The sequence below is a fragment of the Lathamus discolor genome, chromosome 4 (genome assembly GCF_037157495.1).
Source record: "Lathamus discolor isolate bLatDis1 chromosome 4, bLatDis1.hap1, whole genome shotgun sequence".
NCBI classification, from domain to species: domain Eukaryota; kingdom Metazoa; phylum Chordata; class Aves; order Psittaciformes; family Psittacidae; genus Lathamus; species Lathamus discolor.
In genome coordinates, this window is record NC_088887.1 from 6005421 (window position 1) to 6015615 (window position 10195).

A 10195-nucleotide genomic window follows, 5' to 3' on the forward strand; every position below is an offset into this window, starting at 1 on the left:
CGCTGTGTATGGGGGTGTTTTAAATCAGATTCTGTTATCTGTGCATGCACATATTTTTCTCTCATTACAAATGGATGAGGGATGTGAGGAAAGTAAAAGCCATCAGTCAATTACCAGTCTTTGCAGAGGGCTGGGCAATTCTCTATGTTTTATCTGGTCTGCTTCCTTCATAGGTAATACTGTTCTTCACATCCTGGTTCTCCAACCTAATAAGACGTTTGCCTGCCACATGTACAGCCTGATACTCTCCTACGATAGGAACAGAGAGGGACCAGGATCACTTGAATTGATTCCTAACAATGAGGGGCTAACTCCATTCAAACTGGCTGGAGTAGAGGGTAACACTGTGGTGAGTTTCTGTGACACAGATGCTTCCATATAAAAGAGAATTGGAGAACTTGAAATAACATCATCCGGACCAAGGGAGTTTGTGTGTGCTCTTAGGGGGTAGAAAACACATAACAAATCCTTTATAAGAAAATCCTTCATAAGAAATTTCTTTATCTTAATGAAAGAAATGAGTGCTTAAAGAATAATTCTTTTGACCCAATATTTGAAGCATTTGAGTTGAAAAGGTGTTAATGTAAAGATACACACACCCCACACACCCCATTAATTGTTTTGAAAGCCTAGCTGAAATTGTTATCTTTGATAACAATTCATTACCCTAAATGTGATACATGGGAAACTTCTTCGGGTATTCACAGACATTTGTTAATAGGCAAGAACTCAGTATTTAATGTAAACTCTCATACTTTCCCTTAACAAAGAGACAAAGGTGTTTAGTGTTACTTCTGTAGATCTATAAAGGACAGGATCACTTCCCTTGCAATACCTCTTTCCTGATAACTTGTAAAAAAGTATAAAAGGGTATTTTTTTTTCCTAATAAACGTATAATTCCATATGAAATCTATTGTCAGGATGTATAATTGTGTTAAATAATGTTAACAGTTTGATTAGGATTTAAAGTAAAAAACACTCATCCTTTATGTCAAGTGTGAGCTAATAATCAAATGGGGATCAGGAAAAGTTCTTCAACTTCTTAACCTGCTGTAATTGTTCCTGAAAGATACGAGAATTGCTACAACTGCTAAGTTCAAGGCAAATCCATTGTAATTAATAGGTTTTAACAAGTTTGTTCTCATTGCAAATACACTATATACTGGAAAGTTCCTGGTGTCCTCAAACTCCTTCTTATCTCCTCAGATGTTTCAATATCTTATGCAGAAGCGGAAGCACAATCTTTGGTCGTTTGGCCCCTTGACCACTGTTCTCTATGATCTCACAGAGATTGACTCCTGGGCTGAAGATCAGTCCTTCCTTGAGCTCATTGTCTCAACCAAGAAGAGAGAGGTACTGTGGGCACCACATGCTTTTGGTGTGTAGACCGTGGTGATTATAAAAGAAGAATGATGAGTTTGAAGGTTCAAGCTTTTTTACAGTGTCCAAGAGCAAGGACTTTGTAGCATGTGCTGCAGGGAATACATAAAATGTATTAATGCTTATTAATGACCTAGCTACATCAGATGTATATACATCTGATTTACATACAATTTCTTCTGAGGTGTGAAACTTGAAGATGATTGAAAGAACTTAGCATGAGCAAGCTACAGAAAATGACATTGTGCGATTCAGTAAACAGTTCTCTCTTTCAGCAGGCTCAAACATCTCAGTGACAAGGACCTTTACAGTATCTCTAGCAAGTAGCTTTCTGTAACTGTGATTCTGATTAATTCTCACAATGTCCCTGTGAGACGTGATTGTGTTGAGAAATCCTAAACTCGAGTGCATTTTAAACCCACTCATTCTCTTCATTTAATGACAGTAGGCAAATCATCTCTGCTGCAGGCTTCAACACTTGTAAAGGTATTACTGAAAATTAGAGTAGCAAATGTAATGGCAAGCTTAGGCAGACCTCTAACACTTTCAAGGGACACCACCCTATCAGTTGCAATTACCTTAAATAATACATAGGACAGGAAACGAACAAGAAGACATTTTAATTAGTACAATCCTCCCCATCCCGTATTATTTCCATCTATCGAATCTTTTTTACTTATATGCATTTTTTACTTTGCTTATAAACAAATTCCCTTATGGCAGTTAATTCCTTCTTTCTGTCTTTCTCAGGCACGCCAAATCTTGGACCTAACACCTGTGAAGGAGCTGGTGAGCCTGAAGTGGAATATGTATGGTCGTCCTTATTTCTGTTTCCTGGCTTTATTCTATATACTCTACATGGTCTGCTTCACTATGTGCTGCGTCTACCGACCTCTGAAACCCCGAACAGGCAACAAAACAAGCAGCAGAGACAATACAATCTATGTCCAGAAAATGCTGCAGGTACTGTGTCTATAGGAGTCAGAGCCCCATAGGCAACATTGGGCAAGTCTCATCTAACCTACTAAACTGGAAAGGCCAAGTCTTTCCCAGTTCCCAGCTATTGCAGCTTTCCTTCTTTCTGCCAGCTGACCTTTGTCAGTGAGAAATATGGTGTACTCTCTGTTCTCAGTTGCTGGACCTGGTCTGGTTCCTGTGGCCTGGTCAGTCCTAGTCATATTTATTACACCAACAGTGGGCCTCCCCATCACCCATCCTCCTTTCTTAATTTCCTTTCACTCCATTTAAAATTTAATTTCAATTTCCATTCCCTTTTTTTTCAGGAATCATACATGACGTATGAAGATGAGCTGAGGCTGGTGGGGGAGCTAATCACAGTCATTGGAGCTGTAGTAATTTTGATCCTTGAGGTAAGAGAAACAGTGAGCTCTATAGTTTTGAGTTTCATCAGGACAGATTTTATTTACTAGACAGGCATGTGCTTGTGCTGACAACTTGGTAAGGGTTATTTGCTTAGTCTAAGTGCTTTGATATAGGTCTATGGAAATAGATACTGCCAACAGTATCTGTTGGATGAAACAGACTGTGATAATGTACTAGTAAGACTCCATGCGTGGAAGAAGCAATTAGAAGGATTTGCTGCAATCTCAGATACTGTCTGCAGGGTAATTCCACTGTTCCTTTTAGCACCATCTGTGGATCCAGCTGAATCCCAGCTATTGCATTAGATTATTAGAGATTCTTCACCTAGCACCCCAAAATACTCATGTGTTTAAGGGTGCTGGGTGGAGTGATTTTTTGTGCATACGCAGAAAAGTTTAATTGGAGATCAGTGACTGTGTGGATCTGTAACAGGAGCTTTACTCAGCCAGAGTTCAGAGGTGTTTAGGTGTTCTTACCATGAACTCTCTCTCAAACAAAAGGCAAAGTTACTTAAATGAAACCAAACACCTTTCCCACTTGATTTTATTATAATGTGAAAAAGAAGACTGAAACTTTTACATGCGAAAACTCAAATGATGATGCCAAGGAGAACTGAAATAATACAGGGCTTGTAAACAGGCTTTTCTTTGCCCATCTCTGTTCTGGAAAGACAGGTCCTTCTTCCTGTGTTTGATCATGACTCTAGGACTATAATACAGTTGACACAGTGAGAATAGGAACAAACTCAAGAAGGTCTTTTTGTCTTAATTTCTGACTCTCGGCTGTTTGTCTGGTCACTAATCTATATGAACTTCAGGCTCACAGCTCTGTGCTGCAACATCTCTCTGCCACATACCGAAGTCTCTTGATCTGGCCAAGTGTTCTTAGATTTTCCAGCAATCTCTGTCCTATCACAAGAGTGGATCACCTGACCCAGTCATTCTTTTTTTAAAGTAGTATAGAAATCAGTCTGTGTATCAGCCAAGCAGATGCAGCTGGTCCCAAGATCCTGTGAATATTGGTGATAACCACGACATTTTATAGTATAACAGAATTCATCCAAGTCCTAAAGTGAATAGGATGTCTCTCTTAGATCCCAGATATCCTTAGAGTTGGAGCAGCAAAATACTTTGGACAAACCATCCTAGGAGGGCCCTTCCACATAATTGTGTAAGTACACCACTTTTGTAGTATCTCATTTTCTCCATTGCTGTCCTTTGCCAGATGAGTCACTTGCTCCGTTCTTTTAGAGTATTCCTTCTCTTGTCTTATTGGCTCAGCTGCTGTGTAGCAGGTCAGTAGCCATGTAGAGTTAACAGTACTGAGAGTTCTTTGCCTCTGGGGGTGGTGGCTGTAGGTGCCTGTCTTGGAATTTTTGACAATAAAACAAAAAGGAGGGTAAGGTTCCTCTACTGAACTTTTCTCACTGTCTCTTCTTCCTTTGCAGCATCACATATGCTTGCATGATTCTAGTAACTATGGTGATGCGTCTCACCAGCACAACTGGTGAGGTGGTGCCCATGTCCTTTGCCCTGGTGCTAGGATGGTGCAATGTCATGTACTTCGCACGAGGCTTCCAGATGCTCGGACCCTTTACCATCATGATTCAGAAGGTATAAGACAAAAGAGATATGGGCTTGTTACATCATGACACCTCTTTGCAGGTAGGACTGCGAAGGACTAGTGTTAATGGCAAATGGACAAGCTCTTGTTTGCGTAGATGGTTTGGGATTTTCACATTCTTTAGTGCAGAAGTTTTCTTTAGTCCACTTATGGTCTTAGAATCTGCAAAATGGTTTACATAGGATTGTATTGCGAGTTGGTGGGACAGTTGGGCCTTTTGATGGTTCTGTCTTTGTTCTACAGATGATATTTGGAGATCTTATGCGCTTTTGCTGGCTCATGGCTGTGGTGATACTAGGCTTTGCCTCAGGTGAGTTTACAAAAGTAAACCAGCAATATCATAGAATGAACCAGGTTGGAAAATACCTCTAAGGTCAACAAGTGCAGCCTTTACCCCAGCACTGCCAAGGCCACTGCTAAACCATGTCACTACGTCTACACAGTTTGTGAACCTTCCAGGGACGGTGACTCCAGCACTGCCCTGGGCAGCCTGCTCCAATACCTGAGCAACCTCTGGGGAAGGAATTTTTCCTAATATCCAATTTAAGCCTCCCCTAGCACAGTATGAGGCATTTCCTCTTGTCCTATTGCTTGTTACTTGGGAGAAGAAACCAGCCACCTCCATGTGGCAAACACCTCCATGTTAGTAATGCCCTGCCAACTTCTTTAGTATGAATGAAGTGTGTGGGGTTTGATTTGTTCTCAGGTTGTGCTCTGAGTTAGCTGGCAAAGGTGGTGATGGTGTATACCCTCTATTTTTTTTGAGTATGGTCACTTTCCCAGTACAGACTTCTGTTCATGCAAGTTTAATTTTGAACTCTTTCTCTTTCTGGGGTAACAGAAATTAGAACAACCCATGTAATTCCACACACATGTATAAGTCGAGGTTTACAAACATACTGCATTTATGATACTTGTCTTTGGAAAATGAAATTAACATTCATGATTTATTATGTCCATGAAGAAAAGAAATTCACTATTTTGACAGCAAAGGCAATAAAATAGTTCTGAGTAATTCTTGAATGAAGTCCAGTGATTCTGGTGAGAGATTTGTCTTTGTTATGCTGGGTACTGCACTAGCATAGGAGCACATGTAGCTCCTTCCCAGACCACTTTTTGTTGCCAGCATCCCTTACAGGACCCCGTTGTTGCTCTTGGAATGTGATTCCTGTTGTTTAAACTTTCTCTTTTTTTCCCCTATTGCTCTCCTCCAGCTTTTTACATCATCTTCCAGACAGAGAACCCTGAGAACCTTGGACAGTTCTACAATTATCCCATGTCCTTGTTCACCACCTTTGAGCTTTTCCTCACCATCATTGATGGCCCTGCAAATTATGATGTGGATCTGCCTTTTATGTACAGTGTGGTGTACTTTGCCTTTGCCATCATTGCCACGCTCCTTATGCTCAACTTGCTAATTGCCATGATGGGTGACACCCATTGGAGAGTGGCCCATGAACGGGATGAGCTTTGGAGAGCCCAGGTAATCTAGTTTAGGTGCTAAAGTGTTCACTTTTAATAAAGAAGGGGAAAAGTTGCTCAAGAAAAATGTGCTAGACAGGCCAATTACTTACTCTGCCATTCATGCTCTTAAGGAGGTACTTGAAAACCTTTCCCTGGCCTTCACTTCTCTCAGGGGCTAGTACAACAAGCCATGTTCTTTTAATTCTGTTTTACAGCTTCTGTACATCAGCCACCAAGTTTCTTTTCTCCTTTCTATGAATCTGAAGTGATTAAATGCAAGACTCTCCTCCACATCTTCCCCTGTGAAACTGTCTTACAGTATGTCTTTGCTCTGTGGGTATTCCTACCTTATTTCAAATAGCAGCTAGAAACCCATTCAACCTTTTTGTCCATCCTGTATCTTCCTAGCTCTTTGGTCATTACACATGAGCTCTCTTGTTAAATAGAATTATAGTTACATCCTTTTTTACAAACCACATTCTGTGTAACTGAGAGTTTCATTATAATTATAGGGATTGACTGAGGTGGGATAGAATGCAAAGTAATGATGGCAAGTAGGTCAGTAATATCTTTAGATCCATTATGAAAAGTTGGCTTAACTCTTGCTCAAAAGACAAAAAAAGAAATCAACCAGATCATTCATATAGCTGCTCAGCAGGAAACCCTTTTCTGTGGGAAATCAGTAAGTCAAATGGTTAAATGTAGTTATGTGGCCACATTGGTAAGTTCTGACAACAACTAATGCATGTATACATACTGTTCTCTTCTCTAGCTTACAAATTAATTACCCTACTCTTTGCCATGAGGAAAGGTATTTAACAGTGTTTTAAGAGCACCATTGCTTCCTCAAAACATGTCACAGCTGTGACTAAAATTGTGAATTGCCCTATGATAGTGTTGACTCTCATTTTTTTTTCATTACATATGGGGCTGTAACCAAGTATGGTAATGGGTCAGTACTCATGAAACTGATAATTTTGAAAGAGAGTTTTTTCTAATTCATCCAAGTTCTTTCTTGTTTGTTTGGTTGGTTGGTTGATTGATTTGGTTGTCTTTTTTATTCTAAAGGTTGTTGCTACCACTGTCATGCTGGAAAGGAAACTGCCAAGGTGTCTCTGGCCTCGCTCTGGGATCTGTGGCCGGGAGTACGGTCTAGGGGATCGATGGTATCTCAGGTGAGTTCTCTTCTAGTGTGTGCCTATAAGGATCCTAGAAGAGGAATCCAAGGTGTGGATGCTAATAAGAAACATGACAGGGATGAAGGTCTAGGAGGTAATTGTATGATAGTAGCTGCTAGTATTGTGCCTATAAAAGATTTCCTGTTTCTGTGTAGATTTTCTGGGATCTCTAGGTCAGTAGGCATATTCTTGGGAGGGGTTTGCTGCTTGTGGCTGCTTGGTTTTGTTGATAAACTGGCATATTTCTACTTCATCAAGTTTATCTTTTTAATCCTCTTACAGAGTTGAAGACAGGGTTGATCCCGTCAAACACAAGATGATGCGGTATACAGAAGCATTTAAAGCTCAGGATAAGGATAACTATGACAAAGCTTTGGAAAAGCTGGAAATCAATAGGGACATCCTGTACAAGAAGGAACTGCCTGCCTTCTCATTGTCACGGAGCACATCCAAAACTAGTTCTCACCGTGGCTGGGAGATCCTTAGGCGTAACACCTTCCACCAGCTTCATGAGGAGGTTGGACATGGCATGGAAGAGGAGGTCTATAATGTCTAAGAGGCCTCTTCTTTTTTCTTTTCTTTTTTTTTTCACAACACAGGTCACTTTTGCCACAGCAGTTGTCTTCTCCAGCTGTTCATACATGTTCCAGCATGCTACTCACAATCAGCCTTGAAGAACTCTGCTGGTGAAGAGTTCATGAACATTTCATGGTGTCTATGCTATGATATACGAATGCCATCTTTTCTCTCCTACACTTACGTGTTTCTGCTCTTGCACTGATATTTGCACCATGCTGGTGGATTTGTTGAGCTAAGATCTGTGGTAGTTTTTTATGCTTTGTAATGCCCTACAGAAATGAACAAAAGAAGCCAGCAACAAGATTTCACCCATTTACAAAGAAGTGATCAGTAAGCCTTCTCCCAGACTGTTACACTACAGCATAATCTCTCCCTGCAGTTTCACAAAGTTCCAGTGTTCTCATAGGAACGAGGGCTGACTGAAGTTCTGCTTTATGATTTAGTACTAAACTGGAAAAACCTCTGTAACTAAGCTCAGGAATGAAAGTAGTTACTGACATTGTGACGATGAAAAGGACTGTAACTATACAGCTGGCATTCAGGGCCTGACAGATTTTGCCCTCTGAAGAAAAGCAGTCTCTATTAGCTGCATTTTCAGTGCTACTATCTTAACAGGACTGGTTTGGTTTGAGTTTGGTTTTGGTTTGGTTTGCTTCTTCGGGTTTGTATATGTGTGTGTGTGTGTGTGTGATTTTGTTTGTTTGAATGATTGATTGATTGTGTTATGTGAATGCACTTTAAGATTTTGAAAAGGAGTGACAACTGCTATGCCTGGGAATATTCTGAAGGATCTAAAGTGGGGACTTGTTTTCCTAATGAGAGCATGAATGACTTGGTTAGGTGACTTTCAGCAACATGACATTTCAGCAGAGCTATTAATCTCCCAAGTGATCTCCCAAGTGATCCCAAAGCTGGTCTTTTGTTTTCTGTGGAAGAGTAGGATTCTGAACCATAGTTCTCTGACTGAGCCATGAAGGCTATGTGGTAAGCTACAATATAGCACTGAAAGAAATGAAGAGGAAATGTTGGATAGATGAATAAGAGCTCTTGCAGAGGCAGTTCAGAGTATGGTGTGTGCCATTTCTGCCTCCAAAAGTCTGAAACTATCCAATAAACAACTGAGTCATCCACACGGTTCCTTTCCAGGTGATGCTGTGTCAGTTAGACAGTTTGTCATCTGTCTACAGCCACTTTCAGAAAAATGGATAAATATTCAGAGAAATGGACTGTCATTTCAGGGTTTTCTTACATTCTCAGGAGCGTGGAGTTTCATTCCGATAGCAGAAGTAAGTGGAAAGCAATCCATGGTCTTCACATTTCCTTCCCACAGGACTAGTAACGGAAACTGCTTTTTAAGAAACCAAGGATTATTACCAAGCACAAGACTTTGAGCCAAATCGCCTTGTGAGAATGAAAGCAGACAATGAAAATGCTGAATCCAGTGGATTTCTGATTGTATTGAGCTATCACAGGAAGCATCTCCTCCATCTCCTCTCTTGCAGGTGCTGTAATGAGCATCATTATCTTCGCAATTATGTGGCTTTATTTAAATGCCCTGTTTCTTTTACTTGAACGTGTATTTATGCTCCAGTGGATGACTGACAGAGGCTGTCTCTCTGGAATGCAGCTACATACTTTGACTTGACTCGTTTTGTTGAATCGAAAGTTTTGCCTGGTCTCTCTCACTTAGGTATTGTCAGTCCTTCCCAAAACCTTTGGGGTTTGTACTGGTGGTCTCTGGAGATGGGAACAATGTGGTACATTGACCAGAACTGTGAATTGCTGCTGTAATTGTAGACGAATTTTCTTTCATAGTGAACAGGAAATAGGAGGAAGAGGAGGACTGATGGCTTCCCCTTCCTTCCCAGGCCCCAAGTATAGTATTCTTCTCACTGGTTTGAAAACCTGGAGAAATACAATTAAGATGGAGCTGTATATAGCCATTTCTACAAAAGGACTCCTCTTTGTGACATAATAAAATAATAATGATAATTTAAAAGCTAGTTTGAAGTAGTGTAAGATATGTAAGCCTTGGTGCTGATTTTGTGTTCCTCATTGCCATGAACAACATGAAGAATTTTGATCTTGGAACTCAAACCAACATACTGACATTGCAGGAGGCAGAACAAAACTCAGCTGTGCTGTGTCTTTATAGATTTCTGTATCTGCTCTCCATAAAAATAAAGGAAAAAATCCAGTAGCAGATAGTTTTAAGCAAGTGCTTTCTCTGTAATAGCTTTCAAAATCCTTGCACAGAACAGCATTAGAACTGTATGATTTCTCTTCTGGTTTTTGAGTTGCCTAATGTAAAATAAGGTAATCATAGAATATTTTTGGTTGGAAGGGACCTTTAAAAGCCATCTTATCCAATCCCCTGCAGTGACCTTTAAAAGCCATCTTGTCCAATCCCCTGCAGTGAGCATGGACATCTTCAACTAGATCAGATACTGTTCAGAACCCTGTCCAACCTGACCTTGAATGTCTCCAGGGATGGGCATCTGCCACCTCTCTGGGCAACCTGTGCCAGTGCTTGACCATTCTCACTGTAAAAAATTTCTTCCTGACTGCTATTTGAACTTGGTTTCCA

At 40.5% G+C, this 10195-nt stretch overlaps 1 protein-coding gene across 3 annotated transcripts in view; it reads left to right on the top strand.

The window, feature by feature from the left end:
- Positions 1-9982, top strand: part of LOC136012955 (transient receptor potential cation channel subfamily V member 6-like) — a 28104-nt gene extending 18122 nt beyond the window's left edge. For all 3 annotated transcript variants that reach the window (XM_065676080.1, XM_065676078.1, XM_065676081.1), the window contains 10 exons: positions 174-349; positions 1208-1354; positions 2132-2344; positions 2665-2751; positions 3858-3934; positions 4212-4377; positions 4631-4697; positions 5602-5870; positions 6920-7026; positions 7312-9982. In XM_065676080.1, the coding sequence (XP_065532152.1) occupies positions 174-349; positions 1208-1354; positions 2132-2344; positions 2665-2751; positions 3858-3934; positions 4212-4377; positions 4631-4697; positions 5602-5870; positions 6920-7026; positions 7312-7585 (1583 nt within the window). In that variant the 3' untranslated portion in view covers positions 7586-9982. The remainder of the gene's footprint in view (positions 1-173; positions 350-1207; positions 1355-2131; positions 2345-2664; positions 2752-3857; positions 3935-4211; positions 4378-4630; positions 4698-5601; positions 5871-6919; positions 7027-7311) is intronic.
- Positions 9983-10195: the final 213 nt, after the last annotated feature.